At 39.1% G+C, this 24,489-nt stretch overlaps 1 protein-coding gene across 2 annotated transcripts in view; it reads left to right on the forward strand.

The window, feature by feature from the left end:
* The window catches only part of LOC136679681 (alpha-1,6-mannosylglycoprotein 6-beta-N-acetylglucosaminyltransferase A-like), a 252,818-nt gene that overhangs the window by 97,346 nt on the left and 130,983 nt on the right, over positions 1 to 24,489 (forward strand). For both annotated transcript variants that reach the window (XM_066658338.1, XM_066658337.1), the window contains one exon: positions 4,858 to 5,025. In XM_066658338.1, the coding sequence (XP_066514435.1) occupies positions 4,858 to 5,025 (168 nt within the window). The remainder of the gene's footprint in view (positions 1 to 4,857; positions 5,026 to 24,489) is intronic.

Raw genomic sequence — 24,489 nt, forward strand, 5'->3', positions numbered from 1 at the left:
CAGCAAAAAAGAGAAGACTCCAGGCAGATGAGTGGGAGGGGACATATATTTGAGCATAAACTAGTACTTGGATCAAAACCCGATATGGACATATGTGGTATCATGAGAATCTTAAGAACCTGAACTTTAATAATTATAAAAAAAAAATGAATGAACTTTCATTACTGTGTGATAGCAGGGTCTGCTTGAAAAGAGCAGTACAGCTTGTCTTCAAAACTTCACATTACTAACAGCTGAGAAATGCTTTAGCCATATGATATGAAAATGCACAAGCTTCTTTCCCATGGTCTTCGGAATATATCTGTCTCATCTTGCTGGTACTGCATCTCTAGGTGACAGTGTAATCAATTATGAACGTATGCAACCAGTTGTTGTGTAATTGTAGCGCCCCCTTTCTGTGCAATGCAGGCATATTTAGTAGACTACTTCAGAGTAATGACATACATACGTGCACCAAGTTTTGTTTGATTTAGGTGAAGTTTGTTGTAGTTATAGCTCAAAGAGTGCATGGAGCCCTGCCCATGCATATTTGTTAAATTACTGCCGCAACAGCGTGTCATAAATTCCAACTTTTGTGAATAATTATTGTCCTACAGTCTATACAGATTGCAAAAATACCAGTTGTTTATTGTTAAGACAAATTTCCAGGGAGGAGTTCGAAAAGCTCAATTTTCACATACCTGACTATTGTGGATAAACTATGCATTTTTTGACAATAGTTGCAATTACAAAGTTGTAAGACAATATGCAGAGTATGCAATAAAGCAAACTGCTTGTCAATATGTTTAGAATTCGCTGAGATATTCCATATTTGCTTGTTGAAAATTTGAATTGCGCCCCCTAGTGGCTATGGTTATGACATTTTTTTATGAGCTTAGGAAGTTCTGCCATGGACATTCCATGCAAGTCTCATGGGGATAGGACCTTCTTAAGGTCATTAAACAGCTGCTGAAATTTGATTAGCCAATGGCAGCCATGTTTTTTCGAATATGACATCATCGTCATAGAATGTCATTCAGGACATCACCCACTACATGCATACCAATCGGCATGTCAATCGGACAATCCTGTAAAGTGTAACAAATTTTTTGTTGTTATAGCGCCCCCTAGGCTTGCAGTTGCACAACCAAGTACTCATGTCTTCCAGACCTTATAGGGATCAAGCATGTGAAGTATCGTAACTTTCAAAGAAAGCGTTTGTGAGTTATAGCTGTATTTGTCTGATTTTTGGAACGCGAGCTCAACCCCTGTATTTGGGCGGAGTCTGGAAGCCGAGCAGTGATGAAATTCCAACTTTTTTTGAATAATTATTAAAGTTCAGGTTCTTAGGATTCTGCTGATACCACATATGTCCATATTGGGTACATTTCCAGAGACTAGTTCACGCTCAAAAATTTGTGCGATTTTGCATATTATGCAAATTAGCTCAAAATCTAAGTTATGGTAAATTGTTAGGCTAAAAAGTTAAAAAATGGTTCTCGGGCAGATAAGCTAGAGTGTGGTGACATCATGCACTCTAGCTGTCATCCATTCAAATGAATGGTGGGATTTTGTAGGAGGGATAGAAAGGGAAGGATGAGTGCAAGAGGTCCGGAAATGGACGTGACGGGTGAAATCTCGTGTCCGTAGCTTCAAAATTGACAGAGTTAGAGCACTTTGAAAATGAATTCCATAGAAATGACTGGGGAAAAACGGAGCAAGAAACGAGTGTAGCGGGCGAATGAGTGCGGGTATTGGAAAGCTGTATACAAGCCCACATCGTCGCTATAAGACGTCGATAGCAGCAGCAGGCTCAACATAATAAATGAATAAAATGATATTGTGAAGTAAGGGACGACAGACTATGAACTTAGAGTAAATATTCAAGATTTGAGAGTTTTATTTGTCACATATAGTTTGTAACGGGTACAAACATACAGTGAAACGAGAAGTGACTGTTCCTAAACTAACTATGCAAGTATTTAAGTTACAATTAGCCATTCAAACAGACTAAGGTTTGGGTGGTCAATGTCCTTAATAATCCATTTACCTGACGCTCTGCACCACCTGGAGTAAATATCCTGGAGTTTTTGTTGTGCAGTCCCGATGATGTTCTCAGAGAAGCGTATCACCTCTTTGAAGGTCCTTGTCCTGGGAGCTTCAATTTCCAAACCAGGCAGTGATGCTCCAGGAAAGAACAGACTTGATGCTGGCAGAAAAAAAAAAAGAGTTTCAGCAGTGCTGTGGATCTTGAATTTCTTCAGCCTCCTTAAATGGTACAAGATGCCATGCCTTCTTTAGCTGGGTAGAGATGTGTGTAGTCCATGTCAGGTCTTCAGAGATGTGGACACCAAGTTACCTGTAGCTAGTCGCTTTCTCAACCAGAGTGCCATTGATCTGGACTGGTGTGTCCAGAATCAAGAAGTCCTCCTCTTCTCTTTTCTGAAGTCTACAACCATCTCCTTAGTCTTGGACACATTCAGCTACAGGTTATTGACTTCACACCAAGAAGACAGTTGTTCCACCTCACTCAAGTAGGCCTTCTCACCATTGTTGGAGATTAGGCCAACCAATACTGTAGCATCCGCAAAATTTCACATTGGTGTTGGAGCTGCACAGTCATGGGTGTACAAGGGGTACAGAAGTGGGCTCGATATACAACCTTGAGGGGCCATGGTACTGAGGATTTTGGCGCTAGATGCGAAGTTTCCCATGTTAACCACTTGAGGTCTGTCAGACAGGAAGCTCTGTACCCGGGAACACAGTGAGTGGTTCAGCCCCAGATCTCGAGTTTCACGACCAGCCTGGAGGGAACAATTGTGTTGAATGCTGAACTGTAGTCAACAAGCAGTAGGCGTGCAGTAAAGTTAACATTACTAAGAATATAACTTATAACATCAGTTTCATGCGTTGTACACATAAGCAGCATTTAGCCAAACACTAAGTCCGCCATTACTGAGATATTAAGGGGAAAATGTTTTGTAAAATACACTTACCCATCTTCAAATGGATAAAATTTCTCTGATGTCAACTGAAAAAACATGGAGGGTAACTGAAGGGATGTGTAAGTCCTTAGTGATTTCTTGATATTCCATTGCTCAGCTGCAAAAAAAAAAACCTTGATGGACGCACAAAATCACCATTTACAGAAGAGATGCAGATGACAGACAAGTAAATCAACCAGTTAGACATGGCAAGAGGCAGATAAATCAGGACTTGTGTCAAAACACTTACAGAACTCGGCAAGTTTTTGTCCTAGAAACATAATAAACATACCCCCAGAAACCTTAGTGTCTACTTTTCAAATATATGGGACTCACAACCCTTGATGGCCCACCTATTCATATTCATATGATAATAGCATGATAATACAGGCCCTCTTATTGGAGGATTATGACATGTGAAAATGCTCATTTTAGTCACACAAACAAATGCACATGCTGTGGAGCTCCAAGACGGCACTGTCACGCATGTCAGCTGCCTGAGGAGGAAAGCTTCATTTTGTGATTAGTAAGTGAAATATATTTGAGTCGTTTGGCACTGGTTAGCTTCAATGGTACACTAGTCCAGAATATTTTAGCGATGGAATTTGTGAAGCTGATAGTAAATGTTTTGCAAATGTGCATAAAGTTTCACAATGTGTTTTTTCACTATATAACAGCCCCCTTGGAAAATAGGTTTTTGGGAAGTCCATGTTTTGAGTTAATTTAAACAAAAAGCAGATGAATGACATACAGACTTCTGTCACTTTATAGTTGCTAGGTCTGTGCTGAATATTGGCATGTGTAGCTTTTTTGTAGTTTTGTGAAATTTGTTAAAATATCAAGGCATGTCAGATCACCTCAGATGCGGCTGAAAGGCCTCAGACTCTGGGGAGTTAAACTGGAGAGGCAGAGTTTTATGAACTTATGCTCTATTTGGTATTGTGTATTATATCTGCTTTACATCTGTAGAGTCTGTGTTTTTTGTCTTTTTTGTATGGTCTTATCTGCTCATTTGCCCATTTACAGCAGCGTTTCTCAAAATGTGGGGTATTACAGGTGGGGCGCAAGAAATCTAAAGAGACAAGCATTTCTTTATTAATGAGCCTGTCTTTTATTGCCTTTCAGTTTTGCCTAAAGCTTACACAGTATAAAGCACCCACTTACAATGGATTCATTAATAGCCCTTAAACAACAACAAAAAAAGAGCATTAGGTAGGACTGCAGAAAAACGTAGCTTGCCTGGAACCAAAATATGCTTTTATTTGCAAACTTTTAAGAATGTGCCACTGACATTAACACGTTTTGGCTGCAAGTCAGAACTGGTGGGTATTCTTTCAGCCTTCATTAATGCGCCTGTTCAAATATAAAGCTGCTCCAATCATAGAAGTTTACTAGACTTCAATTCACTGTCAGTGTCTGGTTTATAAAGATTTTACCAGCTCTGGGCTTGAGGTCAGTAACGGGAGCATAAAATGTATATATATGAGGGACTCATTTTCTCCTGTGTTTTTTGACTAAGGCAGGCCACAAAAACTGACTGCATGGTCTTATTTAAAAGCTTTTGTGTTGGTAAGCAGTCTTTATACACTAATAATTGCTATAAAATGTTCCAGAGTACATTTTAATGGTTTAAAAATTCTGGCAAATAAGAGAAAATGTATAAGGTCCTGAAAACCTCCAAATTGCTTGGTAGCTAGAGAGAGTTGATGTATGTTCAGGTGGCCACTATCAGGCTTTGACCTGTTGAATAAAGCCTTTTTTTTTTTTTTTTGACTAATTTGAACCTAATGCGTATGCTCATAATCCCAGAAAAAGTATTTATGTGTTTTAATATTTGTTAGGCTCTTAAATAGATGTAACCTTAATCCAGTTCTTCTTGGTTCTGTGTTTGTAGATCTAAAGAAGACCCTGGCTGTGTTGCTAGACAACATTATGCTGAGGCTATCCAAGCTGGAGTCCAAAGTGGACAATATTATCTATAATGGCTCTGCCACTAACCTGACCAATGGCACCGCCACACCTGCCCCCAGTACAGCCAATGCAGAGAAGGTCAACATGGCAGGTAAAATTCTGATGCAATAGTACCTTAGAAGAAATTAAGATTATTACAGTGTTAGCCATTTGTATCTTATTATCTGAAAACTGTTTACATCAGCACTACATGCATTATTAGAGGAAAAAAGCTTTATTGATGATTTTTCCCCCCAAATACAAGTTAAATTAACAAGATCCTAAACTTATTCTACAATTTTTATTATTAATTAATACATACTTTGTAAAGTGCATTTGACTTAGTAAAAATATTTTAAGATTTTAGATACAATTTTAAGGAAAAATATTTATGGCATTTTGCATTTAATTCTGAAAGTGAAACTAAACTTTAAACAATGTATTAAAAATGAATTATTTGTGTATTATTAATTTTTTATTTTTATTTACAGTTTTTTTAGTATTTGTAAGATGATCTATGTTTTATTTACACTGAATTAACAGGGAACTTAAACTAAAGTTAATTTGCTTCTGTTATGAAGTTCTGTAGATGCCAAATAAAGGGTCATCCATATTAAACAATTGTGTACCTTTATATGTCATAAGAGGTAGTCTGTACTTGATTGATTTAAAGATTTATAATTAATTTTGACCTAGAGGACAATAACATTAATTTGCATAAATGTGTACTTTGGTACTGTAATACACCTTGTGGTATGACTTGGATCTTCAGTGATGTAACCGGGGTCATGGGGTGTTTCGGGTCTTACATCAGACACACGCAACAGGGTGACCCAACTGGGTGTGATCAGGCCCTGACTTGTCCAGCGCACTATGTCACGCAGCCCCCCTTCTCAACCAGAGACAACTTGAATCCTTTTCAGCAGCTTCCATGTTGTTCTTCATGGCTCTTTGCTGGTGCAGTCCGCAGATCCCTAGGACCCCAGGGCTTGATGTAAAGAATGACCTGCGAAGCCCCTACAGCCCACTTCAATTGGCTCGCAACTGGTTTTCCACCCATTCCTCTGACACTCAGCCACCAGGTCAGCATACTTGGCTTCCTTCCGTTCTTGAGCCTCCTTCATTTGAGCTTCCTCCATTCGACAGGCAGTTACCTCAAGTAGCACTACCTGCTTGGTTGCCCATCAAGACCATGTCTGGCCAAAGTGTTGTTGCTGCTGCAGTTATGTCGGGGAATCTCAACATTCTCCCAAGGTCAACCAGTAGTTCAATGTCCCTTGCTGTTCCAAGCAGGCGTAATATCAGATATAATATCAGTTACTTGTGTCACAAATATTGTACATGGAGAGATTTATATATATTTCTCAAAATTAAGAATAACTTAAAATCACTATATTGTGTGTTTTATCCCTTCATTTGTTACATGCTTTGTTCTAATGCAATATGTTGTAGTTTTGATTGAGTAGTTGTAGTAGCTGTGGCCTTGAGTTTAGAGAAGTGAGCTTGAGGCTGGAGGGTCGCCGGTTCAATTCCTGGGTCCTGCAAGGAAAAATTCATTCATGGCTGAAGTGCCCATAAGCAAGATACCTAACCCCCAAACTGCTCCCCGGGATCAGAGCAGTCCCCTGCTACAGTTGTGTGTATTCACTGCTCCTAGTGTTTGTGAAGAATTGCTCACATGTATGTGCTTGTGTTTTCACAACCACCACCCCCCGCCCAAAACACCCAAAAGAGAAGAGCAGAGCAGACTCTACATGCCTCTTTTATTGTAGCCATTGATTTGCCTTCCGTTTTAGAATGATTAACATTGCTGTGAGAAAACCACAACCCTGAGACCCCAGCCATGTATATGGTGAAGTATTTAGTTTGAATAAGGAGCCAGTTTAAATAGTCCATGTAAGTTTGTCTGATGTCTGTCTCTATCTTTGTTTACATTTACATGAACTGTTTACATTTCGGATTCTTAGAGCCTTGGTGCTATGAAGTGAACCTGCCCGCGTTTGCACTTGTTTTGATGGGAGCCAAGACTGCATCACTTTACAGAAGTGTTGTCTGTTTGAACTAGGACAGCACCAGAAACATAGATAAATTGACAGAGTCAGGAAAGTGTCTGGAAAAGAGCATTTTTCTGTTTTTTATTTTCTTGTTTTTAAACCTGCAAGTGTGTAACAAATTATGTCCATCTCTGCTGTGCCATAACTCTTTAGTCACTTGGCTCTTTCTTGAGCTTCTTTAGCTTTGTGTTTTTTGTTGAAGCTGGCAACAGATTCTTCACCTTGCAGGAATCTATATAATAAAAATACGCAGAACGGTTCAAAATTAGGTGCACTAATGGGAACCAAATCAGTTCCACGTTGGTGGAATAGGGTTGTCTATGTCTCTGATAACCCTTTTTGTGTTGTGTCTCTCTCTCTATCTCTCTCTGTTATACTCTCGGTCTCTGTCTGCATTCATATGTCCCTCATTATCTCTGTATCCATGTGTCTCTCTCTTCCCTCAGTCACACTGTCCTTCAGCAGCCGCTGTTTCTGTGCATAAATAAAGAGGTTTGAGTGACCAGATCGCTCTGCTTTCTGCATGGGTGTAAGTAAAAGAATGTGGAATACACAAGTGAGGTTCCAACCTACTCTTGCCTGATTGGCTAGATGCAGTGCGGCTGCTGCACTTATTTGAATAATGTTGAAGTCCGAAATTTGTTGCTATATGGAAGAGCTGCTCTCAGTGAAACAGAAACTGTCATGAACCACGTGCATGAAAATGTTCTTTCCCTTGAAATTAGTGGGATGTGGCAAGGTAAAGTGTAAAGTGGATAAGTACCATAAAAAGTCATTCTTTGTATGTGTGCTGCATGATGAGATTTGAGTTATAGGAGTTTTCCGCTTCCACAGAGGTTGTCTGATTAAAAACAGCAGCGCCGTGTGTGTGTGTATGTATGTATGTATGTATGTATATATATATATATATATATATATATATATATATATACAAGCAGACATGTTGCTCCTGAGCATAGACAAACCAGAGAGAACTGCCATTCCCCACCATTGTAGATGTTGCCTTTAATTCATTATATATATATATATATATATATATATATATATATATATATATATTCATTATATATGTATGTATATATATATATATATATATATATATATATATATATATATATATATATATATATATATAATGAATTAAAGGCAACATCTACAATGGTGGGGAACGGCAGTTCTCTCTGGTTTGTCTATGCTCAGGAGCAACATGTCTGCTTGTTTGAGGAGAAAAACGGCTGTTGTTTGTATGTGGCTGAAGTTGAACTTGTCTGTACATTTTTATTTGTTATTAGAATTACCACAGAAACTCATTTATAACTTGAGTTGTTTTGTTTTGTAGCACATTCTATAGCACAATATAGTTAGTTCCAACCCAAATAATGTGTAACATTAAAAATAAGTCAATATTAACCACCTATGGAGCAGGAATAAAACAAATTTTCAACATTTGGAGGACTCTGTCTTTTCTCTGTCATGAACAGAGAGAGAGGAAGCCTAGCCTAACCTAGCCTAACTTTTTAGGGGTTCTAGCATGAAGTGCTTGAAACCTTATTGTGTTTGTTCTGATTTTAATTATTATTAGGGGTCCAAGCACTGCAAGTGCTGGAACCCTATTGTTTTTGGTCTGTTTCCTCTTCTTCTTCTTCTTCTTTTTCTCTGATGAAACACGATGGGCAGCCCAAACTGTAGGTCCTACAGACTTGCCATTTGGTCAACTGATAGTAAACCCTCCAGCTACTCAGGCGCAAAGAATCAGCCTGATCAGCCTGATGGCCTGTATCTCCTACCCCGTGTGGCATAGAGACGAAATTCTTTTTTTCCCCAGATTCCTCAGGTCAGACCCTACAAAAAAGCCTCAAGAACCCATAAGCTCCGCCTACTTAGATTTTGAGCTAATTTGCATTAGCATAATTTGCACTAACCAGCAAGATGAGATAGATAGATATATTCTGAAGACCATGAGAAAGGAGCTTGAGCATTTTTATAACTTATGGCTAAAGCATTTTTGAGTTACAGCTCTTTGTTATGCGATGTTTCGAAGGCAAGCTGCACATCTCTATTGAAGCAGAGGCTGCAATCACACAGTAATGAAAGTTCTACATTTTTTTGATAATTATTACTGCTCAGGTTCTCACGATTCTCTTGATACCACATATGTCTATATAGGGTTTTGATCCGAAGACTAGTTCTTGATCAAGTAAATGTCGGCTACATCTCATGTATGCCTGCAGACTCTGTTTTGCAGATTCCCCCCTCAGCCCCTCCCTCTCCTCCTCACAGACTATCACCTTTTCCCCTCCCCTCCCACCTGCCAGTCAGAGAAGGCCAGAGAACACAGACACAGAAATGTGGATATTCAGCAATAAACCCTAACCACCTCCTCATTTCTACATTCAATGTCCATGTTATCAGCTCCACTGCCCACAGGAGCACTTTGTAGCTTTAAAATTACAAAGAGGGGTCCACCTCTTCCTGTGCATACTTTTATTGCTCCTTTTCACATGTTCTTCAATGGTCAGGACACGCACACAGCAGGTATGCTGAAAATATATGAGCTACTGTCTCTGCCTTTATTTCTATGATGTGGACCAACAGAGTAGGTGTGTGTAACACTGTGGACAGTGAGTGGACAAAGGTTTTAAAACCTCCAGCAGCACTGCTCTGTGTGATTCACTCATAAGACCGCTCAGTAGACCGTGTCAGTAGAGTTCTGAGAATGTATGAGCTACAGTCTCTGCTTTTATATCTATAAGTTTGATCAATAAAATCTGTGTATCTACAAGTGTGGACAGTGAGTGGAGACTGGTGTTAAAATCTCCAGCAGCACTGCTGTGTCTTATTCACTCATAAGAGCGCTACACACGCTGAGCTATCACCAAAATGGCAGTGTCACTGCAGTTCTCAGAATAATCTACTACTTAAATCATTTCTGCTTTGTAGGGCTCCTGAACATTGGGTCAGAATCCAGGGTGAAATTCCAGAGTGAGTTCTGTGCTCTCTGCTGTCTCTGTACCCCAAGCCTCACCTGTCTGCAGACCAGAAATTCACCCACTCATTCACTACCACTCCCTCTTAATTTCCTGCTCTGCTGAGAGACCAGAACACCAAGGATCATATTTTAAAGCACTACAAAATCTATCTTAGTGTGGCTCCTGTATCAGGAAATGTTATATGCTACCTTCTTGCTCCCGCTCTTCAATGGTCTGGACACGCATACAGCAGGTATGACTCAGTTGTGGGAGTTTTAAATCCTTCAGCTGGACAGAGAATAATCCACAACCAAACATAGCCAGCAGACAGTGTCCTGTGTCCACTGATGACAGACTCGAGTACAAGCAACTCCACATCATATCTGCTGTTTGGGGGTCCTGAACATTAGGGTGAGAAACCAGAGTGCAACTCCAGAGTGACTTCTGTGCTCTATACTGTCTCTGTCATCCGCTACTCCTCCATCTCATGCTACACCTCCAAAGAGATGCCAGAACAGCATTGGACACCTTACAAACACTACACAAACTTCCCCAAAAGCCCCTACTATCTCAGGTTAGCTCATATTCTAGAACATTGTTCTTCTACCAGTGAATACCAGCTTGGACTCTGGGAATTGTCGCTTGCGGCTATATTTATTAGGGGTTCGAGCACCAAGTGCTTGAAACCCTATTATATATAATTGTTAGGATTTTTAGGGGTTCGAGCACGAATTGCTTGAAACCCTATTATAATTGTTAGGATTTTTATTTTTATTATTCTTCTGGTTCTTTTTCTGCACTACAATCGATCGCACAGCCCAAACCGTAAGGCCTACAGACTTGAGGCTTGGTCAGTAGGTAGTAAACCCTCCCGCTACACAGGCGCAAAAAATCAGAATGATTGGCCTCATGGGGGCGCTACAGTGAAGGACAACATCTTTTCTTTTGGGGCTCCTACCACGTGAGGCGTAGAGACGAAATTTTTTTTCCCCCTGATTCCTTGGATCCTGCCGAATCAAAAAGGTCCATACAACCACTAAGCTCCGCCCACTTTTGCATACTAGTCCGTGGATTTTTGTCCAATTTTCTTGAGCTTGGTGTCAAAACGTTCACAGGAGTCTGAAGCTTAATAATCATCAAAAAAACGTTGACATTCCAATTGAATGTAGCTGGCATATGCAAATGAACCTTATCAGCTTATTGCCCTTTTTACATGAATAGCTGTTACTTCTGCATACTTTACTCAAATGGGTTGCAATTTCATATTCTGCTTAGGGACATGATTTTGAGGTAGCATGTCGTCGGTGGTGCGAAAATTCACATAGGGGGTGCTCTAAATACTAGAAAATCATATCTCAAAATCCGCAAGTCCGATCGGTCCGCCGCTTGGCATACAGCTGCTTTAGGCAAGGCTCTAAGTGGAAAATAAAGGACAAGTCGATACTCGCCAAATTGTAACGTCATCGGCCAATCAGAACTCAGCAGCTCCCTGACAAGCTTGACAAAGATCAATCATTATGATACTTGACTGGCATGTCCATGGACGCACTTCCTAAGAGCAGACGACGTTTCGTAACGACTAGGGGGCGCTATAACAAGAAAATATGTAATATCTCAGCAAAAATTAAGCATATTGACATGCAGTTTGCTGGACTCTGTACTCTGTATATTGCCTAACAACTTTGTAATAGCAAGTATTGTCAAGATATGTATTGTTTTTTCTCAATGGCCAGTTGTTTGAAAATTGAGGTTTTCGAACTAGTCCGTGGAATCTGATGCTATTCCCAAACAATTAATCTTGTTGGAATCTGTAGAGTCAGTAGGTAAATAATCTTTAAAAAAAAGTATGACTTTTTAACATTGTGTTGTAGTGTAGTAAGGTACACTGAAAAATATAAATATATTTCTATATTTATATTTATAGTTTTATAGCGTTGACCTTATTCAAACTCCTCTAATCTCTGATATTTGACTTAATGATATTAACTAAAGTTTATAATTGGCTTAGGCAATTAAAACATTACTAATTAGTTTGAGAGTGAATAATAATCACGCTAAGTGAGTACGTCAGGATTTTCAGGAAAATAATGAACAAATTGCAAACACTGTGATTTCAAATAATGAGAGTTTTATTAATAAAGAGAAGATATTTAATTAACATAGCGTAGCCTTATAATCTCACGGTATCACAACAGGGAAAACCGATTTTGACCTTAAGGTGGGCTAGGCACTACTGGCTTGTGATTAAATTGTTGCTAACTAAGGTTTAATAAATGGTACATTATAAAGTGATTGACTTAGATATCAGCTCCTGGAAAAGTGTGAAATACGCTAGCTTACTTTTGCCGTTTCACCGAGCCGTCGCGTCCTGCTGTTTAATATCCGTGCTCTGGGGTTGTTCTCGTCGTTCCCACGTGGTGAGAGGCAGGCCCGCTTATGGAGGAGATCTCTTCCCGGTTGAGTTGAAAACTTTCGGCTTCAAGCTGAGCTGCGTCGATCGAGGTTTCCCCTCTTTGGAGTTTCGCAGTCGTGGCTGGTTTTCCACCGTAGTGGAGCGGCTTTTTCAGAGTATTAGCTAGTCTCGTTGTTCAGTTTTCCAGGAGTAATGTCTTCAGGAATCAGCTTATAACGTTAATATATCTGCTATCGACTAATCAAAAGGTTGATATCTTATTCTGGCCACAAATAAGTTTCACCTGCTTTAATCACTCGTGAGATCACACTTCGATGGGTAATAAAACATAAACAAGATTAAAAGAAAAGAAGATATTCAAATTACTCGACGTATTAGTAAAACTTCATACTCTTAGCTAATTTCAAGACGTCTCTCATAAGCTTTTAATGAAGTCTCTGAGGTTTTTCTTTGTTTCGTTGTCGTCTTCTCTTTTCCGCTTTCTTTCGTGGTCCGTTACTTCTGTCGAGCTCTCAGGACTGCTTCCTGATCTCCACTTTTTCCGAACTTCGAACTGCTTCTTCTCGTCGGCTGAACTCTTCTGGACTTGGCTGCTGAACTGAACTGCTGAACTTCGAATCGCTCTGCGTTGAGCTGCTCTGTGTTTTCAAGGCTGGCGCGGTCACGCCCTAACGGGAGGTGTCCTTTTCCTGATTGGGCACAAATTCAGTCTCACGTGACTCTCGCGAGGGGGAGAGAGTAGAAGGGGGTTTGAATCATTGATTCACACAGAAAGAATATGAATTTCGCGTATCGAAATTCTTATACCTGTTATCAACATATAACAATGAGTACACTGGATTATTAATATCAAACATTTACATAAGGTTTCATTTTTATGTCCCATTTATGACGATACGCTAGAAAGGAATATTAATCCGTTTTCTCTTATTCAGAGGTAGGATTTCTTTTCATGATAGAAACAATCCACAATATACAACATTTCATTAGGAGGTAGGCATTCATCTGAGGGTACAGAAAGTGACATTAATACATCTGTTTATACACAAATAATTCAGAGTTCGACTATTTTCCGCTATGGTTTCGGCGACTCCGAGCGAGGCGTGGTTTCGCCAGTGTCCATTTGGGGTCGCTGTTGGTCCATGTGTAGGTGAGTCAACGGGGTTCACTCGAGGTCACTTTTGGTTTAAACATTTGTTGGCCCTGTTTAGTGGGCTCGAGATAAGGATAGACATTTAGGTGCCATTGTCATAAAACGGGCCGTAAAAGCTCTCTTCTTTGTTCTGTGTTCCTGTTAGTTAAAAGAGAGAAGGGGGGTGTTGGGGCCATGTGTTACTTAAAAGGGTTCTTTGATGTCTTAGATTGGGTGTGTGTGTGGGGGCTGTTATGTTGCAGACGAAAAGTCTTCTTCAGACTGGAAAAGTTTTAATTCAAAACTTTTCATTTCTTCATTTCAATCTGTCCAAATCTATCTTCGGTCTATACTCCACTACAGTGTTGTTACAACATGTCAATAAACTGAAGTGTGAGCTGCTTTATAGATTCTTTCATCTATAACTCCAAGAAAAGAAGCCCAATCCAGACCAAACTTTATAGGTTTATGTAAGACCATACCCCGAAGGAGCATGTCTCTCATGGACTAAATCCACCAAAAGGGGGCGCTACAATTGGACAATAACTGATTAAAAGGCTTTTTGTGTGTTATAGCGCCATCTAGGATTGCAGTGGCACCACAATTTAATTATGACATCTTCTCCTCAGGCTTATCAAGCTTGTGAAATTTTGAAATTTTTGGTGAAAGCGTTTTTGAGTTATACGTGTATATAAATGTACATATATGGCATATATTTGACTTGTGGAATACATGCTGGATCTCTCTTCTTGGGAGGGGCCTGTAAGCTACATAGTAATAAAAGTGCAAGTTTTTTTTGATAATTATTATAGTTCAGTTCCTTACACCACATATGTCCATTTTCGTTAAATATTCACATAGTAGTACACGCTCAAATATTTTTGTTCATATGCATTTATATCTGAGCCATAAATATTGGAAAGTACTTATTTCTCATCAGCAGATGGCAGTCTAAGACTACACATTTTGCTGTGAATGTGAGTTGTTATGCCAAATGCAATGTGGAGCAAAGACTGTAAGGCTCAGAAACACCACACTTGCCAGCAAGGTACAGCAGGTGTGAAATGACTCAGCCAAGGAATATTACAACCTTTGGCCAGATGGTGGCGCTATAGCAAATGGAAAAGCATTGAGGTCTATATCTCCCAAACCCTAAGGCCTAGAGACGAAATCTTTTTTTTGCCTGATTCCTTGGCTTAAGACAAACTAATCTGCTATTTGGATCATTTAGCTCCGCCCACTTAGATTTCGAGCTAATTTGCATAATTTGCAAAACATACTTTTGTCAATAAGTCTTTGAATTTTTGTCCAATTCTCTTGAGCATGGTGCCAAAACGTTCACATGAGTCTGACACTAGGTAATTTTAGAAACAGTGTTGACATTTCGATTCAAGATGGCCGCAATATGCAAATGAACCTCTTCAGCTTATCACAAGTTTTACTTGAACGTCTGTAACTCCTTCATACTTTACGCAACTGGGTTCAAATTTCAGATTCTACTTAAGAACATGATTTTAAGGGTACAATATCAGCGATATAGGCCTATTGTTTCCAAACAGGCCTATTCTGCGAGAACCCCGTTAATTGTCGCTTGCGGCTATATTTCTTATTATTATTCTTCCGGTTCTTTTTCTGCACTACAAACGATCGCACAGCCCAAACTGTAAGGCCTACAGACTTGAGGCTTGGGCAGTAGGTAGTAAACCCTCCCGCTACTCAGGCGCAAAAAATCAGACTGATTGGCCTCATGTTGGCGCTACAGCGAAGGACAACGCCTTTTCTTACGGGGCTCCTACCACGTAAAGACAAAAATTTTTACCCCTCAGATTCTTTGGGTCCTGCCGAATCAAAAAGGTCAATACAACCACTAAGCTCTGTCTACTTTTGCTATTTTGCATAATTTGCAAAACCTACTTTTGCATACTAGTCCGTGAATTTTTGTCCAATTTTCTTGAGCTTCGTGTCAAAACGTTTGCAGGAGTCTGAAGTTTAATAATCATTAAAAAAACATAGACATTTCGATTCAATGTAGCCACCATATGTAAATGAACCTTATCGGCTTATCGCCCTTTTTACATGAACAGCTGTTACTCCTGCATACTTTACTCAAATGGGTTGCAATTTCAGATTCTGCTTAGGGACATGATTTTGAGGTAGCATGTCGTCAGTGGTGCGAAAATTCACATAGGGGGCACTGTAAACACTAGAAATTCATATCTCAGCATCCCCAAGTCCGATCAGTCCGCCGCTTGGCATACAGCTGCTTTCGGCAAGGCTCTAAGTGGAAAATAAAGGACAAGTTGATACTCGCTAAATTGTAACGTCATCAGCCAATCAGAGCTCTGCAGCTCCTTGACAAGCTTGACAAAGGTCAATCATTATGAAACTTGACTGGCATGTCCATGGAGGCACTTCCTAAGTGCAGACAAAGTTTCGTAACGATAGCCTCTAGGGGGCGCTATAACAAGAAAATATGTAATATCTCAGCGAAAATTAAGCATATCAATGTGCAGTTTGCTTGTCTCTGTACTCTGCATAGTACCTCACAACTTTGTAATAGCAAGTATTGTCAAGAAATGTATTGTTTTTTGTCAATGGCCAGTTGTTTGAAAGTTGAGGTTTTCGAACTAGTCCGTGGAATCTGAAGCTATTCCCAAACAATTGGTCTTGTTGGAATCTGTAGAGTCTGTATGTAAATAATCTTTAAAAACAACATTTTAACATTGTGTTGTTACAACATGTCAACAAATTGAAGTGTGAGCAGCCTTATAGGTTCTTTCATCTATAACTCTAAGAAAAGAAGCCCAATCCAGACCAAACTTTAAAGACTTATGTAGGGCCATACTCTGAAGGACCATGTCCATTATGACCTAAAATTGGACAATAACTGGTTAAAAGGATTTTTTGTGTTATAGCGCCATCTAGGATTGCAGTGGCACACCAATTTAATTATGACATCTGCTCTTCAGGCTGATCAAGTATGTGAAGTTTTGAAATTTTCTGCGAAAGTGTTTTTGAGTTATAGGTGTATGTAAGTGTACATATATAGCATATATTTGACTTGTGGAATACATGCTGGATCTCTCTTATTGGGAGGGGCCTGTAAGCCACATAGTAATAAAAGTGCAAGTTTTTTTTGATAATTATTGAAGTTCAGTTCTTTGGGATTCAGCTGACACCACATATGTCCATGTTCACTAAATATTCACATAGTAGTACACACTGAAATGTTTCTATTTGTGCATTCATGGCAAAGCTAAAAATATGGGAAAGTAGTTATTTCTCAACAGCAGATGGCAGTCTAAGACTACACCTTGGTCTGTTCAACTACAATGGATCTGAGATTTCATACCATAGGCAATGTGGAGCAAAGACTGTAAGGCCCAGAAACACCTCACTTGGCAGCAAGGTACAGCTGCTGTTAAATGGCTCAGCCAAGGAAAATGACGCTCTTAGGCCAGATGGTGGCGCTATAGCAAAGGGAAAAGCATTGAGGTCTATATCTCCTACACCGTAAGGCCTAGAGACGAAATTTTAGATTTTGAGCTAATTTGCATAATTTGCAAAACATGCTTTAGTCTTTGAATTTTTGTCCAATTCTCTTGAGCTTGGTGCCAAAACGTTCACGAGAGTCTGTCCCTAGGTAATTATAGAAAAAATGTTGACATTTTGATTAAAGATGACCGCCATATGCAAATGAACCTCTTCGGCTTATCGTACATTTTACTTGAACGTGTTTAACTCCCTCATACTTAACTCAAATGGGTTCAAATTTCAGATTCTACTTAAAGGCATAGTTTTAAAGGTACCATGTCAACGATGTAGGCCTAGTGCTTCCAAACAGGCTTGTTTAGTGAGAACCCCGTTAATTGCTGCTTGTGGCTATATTTTTTCTGCCTCAAAATGAATCACACAGCCCAAACCATAAGGCCTAGAGACTTGAGACTTGGTCAATAGGTAGTAGTAGGTCCCGCTACTCAGGCGCAAAATATCAGCCCAATTGGCCTCAAGGGGGCGCTACAGCAAAGGAAAATGCTTTCATTAAAAGATTTTCCACCCCATGTGGCATAGAGACGAATATTTTTTTTCCTGATTCCTTGGGTCCCGATGAATCAAAAAGGTACATAGTCCGTGGATTTTTATCCAATTTTCTTGAGCTTTGTGTCAAAACGTTCGGAATCTGAAGCTTAATAATCATCAAAAAATCATAGAAAACATTCACGTTTTCAGTGCCATGCAACATCCCTTGGCAACATCAAAGTAGAGTATTCTAGGCCTCATTTTATTCCAAATAAATTTAGAAATCTGCATGTCCCATTCTCTACACTGTTTAAGAGGTATTTCAATGGGCTAAGCTGTGAATAAATATAAAAATTTGGGGAGAACTTCATCTTAACACATCTTATTCTACTACCTATAACGAGGGGAAATAGAGCACATCTACAAACCGGAAAAGAGTGGGACACTAAACAAATTGTGAATAAAAAACTGAATGCAATGATGTGGAGATGGCAAATGTCAATATTTTATTCGTAATAGAACATAGATGACAGATCAAAAGTTTAATCTGAGTAAATGTAACATTTTAAACGTAAAATATGTTGATTCAAAATTTCACAGTGTCAATAAATCCCCAAAAAGTTGGGACAAGTGGCTAGAAAAAGGAAATTGAGCATGTAACAAACAGCTGGAAGACCAATTAACACTAATTAGGTCAATTGACAACATGATTGGGTATAAAAAGTGCTTCTCAGAGTGTCAGTGTCTCTCTGAAGCCAAGATGCTAAGAGGATCACCAATTCCACCATTGTTGCGCAGAAAGATAGTGCAGCAATACCAGAATGATGTTACCCAGCATAAAATAGCAAATACTTTTAAGTTATCATCATCAATCATGCATAACATCATCAAAAGATTCAGAGAATCTGGAACAATTGCTGTGCATAAGGGTCAAGGCCGTAAAACTCTACTGGATGCTCGTGATCTCCGGGCCCTTAAACGTCACTGCACCTCAAACAGGAATGCCCCTGTCAAGGAAATAACAGAATGGGCTCAGGAATAAATCCAGAAAGCATTGTCAGTGAACACAATCCACCGTGCCATCCGCTGTTGCCAGCTGAAACTCTACAGTGCAAAGAGGAAGCTATTTCTAAGCAAGCTCCACAAGCTCAGACGTTTGCACTGGGCCAGGGGTCTATTTAAAATGGGAGTGTGGCAAAATGGAAGACACTTCTGTGGTCAGATGAGTCACGATTTGAAGTTCTTTATGGAACACTGGAACGCCATGTCATCCGGACCAGAGAGGACAAGGATAACCCAAGTTATTATCAATGCTCATTTCAGGAGCCTCCATCACTGATGGTATGGGGTTGCATGAGTGCTTGTGGCATGGGCAGCTTGCATGTCTGGAAAGGCACCATTTAATGCAGAGAACTGTGTTCAAGTTATAGAACTACATATGCTCCCCATCTAGAAGTCATCTCTTTCAGGGAAGACCCTGCATTTTTCAACAAGATAATGCCAGACCACATTCTGCAGCAATCACAACATCATGGCTACGTAGGAGAAGGATCCGGGTACTGAAATGGCCAGCCTGCAGTCCAGATCTTTCACCAATAGAGAACATTTGGAGCATCATAAAGAGGAAGGTGCGACAAAGAAGGCCCAAGACGATTGAACAGTTAGAGGCCTGTATTAGACACGAATGGGAGAGCATTCCTATTTCTAAACTTGAGAAACTGGTCTCCTCTGTCCCCAGACGTCTGTAGAGTGTTGTAAGAAGAATGGGGGATGCCACACAGTGGTAAAAAATGGCCTTGTCCCAACTTGTTTGGGATTTGTTGATGCCATGAAATTTTGAAACAACATATTTTTCCCTTAAAATGATACATTCTCTCAGTTTAAACTTTTGATCTGTGATTTGTGTTCTATTCTGAATAAAATATTAGATGTTGGCACCTCAACATCATTGCATTCAGTTTTTTCCTTCACAATTTGTTTAGTGTCCCAACTTTTTTTGGAATCCGGTTTGTATCCATATCCTTATATATTTTTTTATTAAGCCGGTTAAAATTTATGGCCAGGAAAGTTGATATATATTTTGATAAATGAACCCCAAATTACTGTACGGAAGTAAAAGGCCAGTGAAAATTGTATCTATTTACCAATACTTGAGAGGGTTTAAACTGAATGTTACAGCTTGTGTTTTGTGTATATTAAGTGCATATTCTGAGTAACTCCCAAATATTTTTAGAGTATTCATTAATGAAGGTACCCTAGATCCTGGATTTCATAAAGCAATTTTGTATTCAACTCCTCCAATTATTATACCATCTAAGTCTTTATCCTGTATAATGGTTAAAGGTTCAATATACAAATTAAAAAGAGTTGGGCTAATTGGGCATCCTTGTCTACAACCTCTTTGAAGTGCTGTAGAATTAGATGGAGAGCCATTAATTTTAAACATAGCAGATTTTTCTGCCTTTTCTGTGTCTAAACTAAGAATAATCGCACTACTCTCCCTCTTATTTATAAAGTCAATAATATGAAGAGCTCTTCGTATGTTATCGTGGGTTTGTCTCTTTTTTATAAACCCAGTTTGGTCCTCATCTATTAGAAATGGCATGACTTTCTGGCATGACCATCAGAATTCTTTTAGTCAGAATTTATGCAAACAGTAAATTAGAATGATCCGAAAGGTCCCTGTGACCTATGCTACATTCTATGAAGGTCCTTAGAGAGCATAAGAGAATAATTGATTTTTGAGTGAATATTGTGGCGTGCAGAATAAAAATCAAATTTTTGCCCGTTCAAATCTCGCCATACATCCATTAAGCCCAAATCCTGCATCATACTATTCACCTATATCTCTATGGGGTTCTTTTTCTGTAACTTATTGGTGGTATCCAGGTCAGGGTTTAATAATATATTCCAATCTCCTGCACAAATAAGTGTGCCCAATATGTTAGAAATCAATAAAATTATGAAAAAAAAAAAACATCACAGAAGCTCATTTTATCCTAATTTCTTGTGTTCATCACATGGTAAATGCGTTTCCTGTAAAAAAGCTATTTTGATTTTCTCCCGTTTTAATTTAGTAATTATTTTGCTCCTTTTTATGGGATTTTTTAACCCATTCACATTCAAAGATATAATATTACAATATTGTAAAGGCATTGTTCTTCTTTAAAAGACTTTCCTGTACCTGCACCTGTTGATCCACAGACCTCATACAACACTGACAAATAAAAACAGAAACACGTCTACAACTATTATACAATTCCAAAATGAAAATATACAGGGCTTCCAAACAGGAGGATTCACCTACTCTACCTACTGAGGGGATTAAGCCACATAGTGGGACCCCTCGTTAGCAGGTTTGAGAAAATAAGCAAAACTTACAAGGGAAAATAAAATAATAATGTGTTAACCATCCCTACTGTAAAATAGTGGTGGAAGTTACATATTGCTATGGGCCATTAATAACTACAAAACGTATTTTAATTTCTTTTAAGAGGAAAAAAGTTATTAGTTCACCATGTAGACTATATTTCTGTACTGTCGCTTAGAGAATTAATCCTCCTCCATCCCTTCCTCTCAACTTATCCTTTGAAAGCCACAAAGTTTTTTCTTAATATCTTCTTGGAACTTGGATTTATTCCCCTCTCGATTCTTTCCAGCTATATTCCAAGGGAGAAGCCTTTCCAGGGATTCCTCCTTGGTGTCATCCGTTCTTTTAACACAAATGGAATTCAGTGGGACTCCTTTCCTGGGTAAATCCTCCACGGCTTCAAAGACACTGTTATAAGTGACGGTGACCGAGTTGAGATGCACCCGCAATTTAGTCAGCGGAAGCAGATATTATTTTCCTTGAGAACTTTTTTAATCAAGGTGTACTCCTTCCTCCTTTGTTGTACATCCTCCGCATAGTCGTGCTCAAAAAACACCCTCTTATCCTGCACAAAATTTCCCTTCTTCTTCCAGACTGTTTGTAGAATTTTCTTCTTAATGGTAAACTGCAGAAACCAAACCACTATCGAGTGTGGTGGTGCTCCAGCTGGTGGTTTAGCTGCCAGCACTCGGTGAGCTCTTTCAATGCCGAGCTCCATCGGCAAAATCCATTAAGCATTTGGCTTATTCTTGGGCTTTCTCATAATGTTGGATCCTACCATTAATAAATGCATTAAAAAAATGAACACTTTCTCTTACAATATTCCACATTTACTGGAATTCCACTCAGTGTGTGTTTTTATTCATTACTGAATAAAAATAGCTGCTGCAAGAGGCCCCTGTGATCTTTGTGCAACAGAATATGCTGATATGTTTTTTGTTTGTTTGTTTGTTTTTAAGACAATTAATTAGGAAATGTAGGTTTACATATTTTAATTTTTCCAGCACAATTTAAATCCTACATTTTCTTGACTACAGTTAATTAAAAGCCTTTCTTCCCTCACTTTCTCTCTTTAAACCTATCCCTATTTCTCTAAATCTCACTTTTCTTTTATCCTATTTACATTTCTCTCCATTCCTCACACAGTTCTCTCTCTCTCTCTCTCTCTCTCTCTCTCTCCTCTCTTTTGAGTGGCATTTGTTGAGAGATTGAGAGATGGGTCTGCTGTGGAATGTGGCATTATGTCATAGTAATATGTGTGTGTTTAGCTGATTACATGTTTTTGTAAGTTGGTTGGGTGTGTCTGTCTGTATAAACTCCTGACCCCCCACGTTTAGTTGCATATACATAGGAATGGAATGCTTTTTAAATTACATAATTTACAATAACCAGTAAGTAAGTGTGTGTGTGTGTGTGTGTGTGTGTGTGTGTGTGTGTGTGTGTTAAGTACACATATATAATCTGTATTTAACTAACTCTGTCTCAAGCAAAGCTTTTTGGCTTTTTATTTTGGTTCAATATTGCACTTCTGCATGGCCAGATAATGAGAATTGAACTGAAATGTCCACCTGTCATCTACAGCTTGTTTTCTTTCCCCATATTGAATATAAAACCTTGAATATTGACAATACCAATCCACAGTTTTTACAGTATAACATACTGTTTTTCTCAGATATGTGAAGCCAACTAGCACTTATTTTCAAGCTGCTTCTAATGTAACACCATTTACATGCAAGCTGTTTAACTCCCATGATAGCTAGCCTTGTGCTGGTGATAAGGGAGGGAGGGAGTGACATCATGCCCACACAGAGAGAGCAACAAGGACAAGTGTGCTCTCAGGAACTCCTGGACCCAGATAACTAAAACACCTCCAGGGATTAATGGAAACACTACTTTGGAAATGTATGTCTGAAAGTAGACAACATGTGAACCAAAACTTTTTTTTCTTTTTATCTGCCAAATGTAGTCAAGTTGTTTTGGCCTGAAAAAGAGGTTAAATTCTATTTCAGCAGAGAAGAATTCCAGTATTTTATGGAATGATAAATGAAACAATATTTTATTTAAGGTAGAATTAATTTTTTTTCATAAAGGGGCTAAATGTGTAAAAGAATTTGGCTTAAACAAAACAAAACAAAAAAAAAAAGCAGCAGTGCTGTTTCTCGAACAATGTAACTATTACACCTTAGTGGATATTTCACTAATGAGTACTGTGAGTTGATTCTACCAGTATATAGTGTTTCAACTCAATTTAGAAAACACTTTAGAATATCAGTAAATTTATAATCACATGTTAACCTAGGCTTTTATGTATATGAACACTGGAAATAATCAGGAAAATATGGTCTGGACTTGTTCTGGTGTTGCCCTTTCACACGTAGCCTATGTGTGCTTTTCAGATATGTCAGACTGGTTCTCACTGCAAAAATGTTCTGGTGCTTGTGTAGTGCATGCTGGAGGTTCATTAAGGTTACTTGGAACATGGATATTCACACATGCACTCACTCTGACATTACCTGGACTTTGTACTAGGGGTCTAACAGTATAAAACCCAGCTAAATGTTACAGACATTTGTGTTCACACACACAGCTCCATTAGGTAAAGTAAGGAAAACTTTTGAGTTATAGGGCTCTAGTTAAGCCCGACTTTTTAGCAATGTCATGAAGTGTTGTGTGCCATATTTTGCTATAAAATTACAGGCCTTTTCTTACATAACTTCTACAGAGATATCTGTCCATGTATGGACAGGATGCATTTTTACTTTTGAAAAACTTTAAAACATTTACTTCAACCTTTAGATAAACAAGATTTTTGATTTAAAAAATTGTGCTTTAGGACTTTTTTTTCCCGAGATTTTTCTGTTGCCGTTCCCCCACCCAAAAAAAAAAAAAAAAAAAAAAAAAAACTTTTTTGACAACAGGATTGTTTAGTAGTTGTATAGTATGGACATGTTTGACAGCAATCATAACAAGTAAACCACCTTGGCACAAGGATTATTGGACTTTGGAATAGGAAACAGAAAAATTCATGTGGACTCTACACTGTCAAACTGTCATGGTGTAGTTTTCAAGGCTACAGATTCTGTACATTTAATTAGGGCACATATTTATCCGCTTATCCATTTCAGTGTCGTGGTGGTAACAGGGTGAGCAAAGAAACCCAGACATCTCTGTCCCCCGTAACTTCCAATAGCTCCTCCTGGGGTATCCCCAGGAGTTCCCAGGCCAGTCAGGAGATATAATCCCTCCAATGTGTCCTTGGTCTACCCTGGGGTCTCCTTCCAGTTGGAGTGCCAGGTATACCTCCAGTGGGAGGTGTCCACAAAGCATCCTCATCAGATGCCCGAACCACCTCAATGATTTCTTTCAATGCGTAGGAGCAAATTCGAGCTCCTCCCTAGTCACTGAGCTCCTCACTCAGAGCTCATGACCATAGAGCTCATGACCATGAGTGAGTGGGGATGTAGACTGACCGGTAAAATGAGAGCTTTGCTTTATGGCTCAGCTCTCTCTTCACCACGACGGTCCCGTACAGTGACCGCATTACTGCAGACTCTGCACCTAACCTACTGTCAACCTCACAATCCCTCTTCCCATCACTCGTGAACAAGACTCTGAGAT

Source organism: Hoplias malabaricus, chromosome Y (genome assembly GCF_029633855.1).
Source record: "Hoplias malabaricus isolate fHopMal1 chromosome Y, fHopMal1.hap1, whole genome shotgun sequence".
Lineage (NCBI taxonomy): Eukaryota > Metazoa > Chordata > Actinopteri > Characiformes > Erythrinidae > Hoplias > Hoplias malabaricus.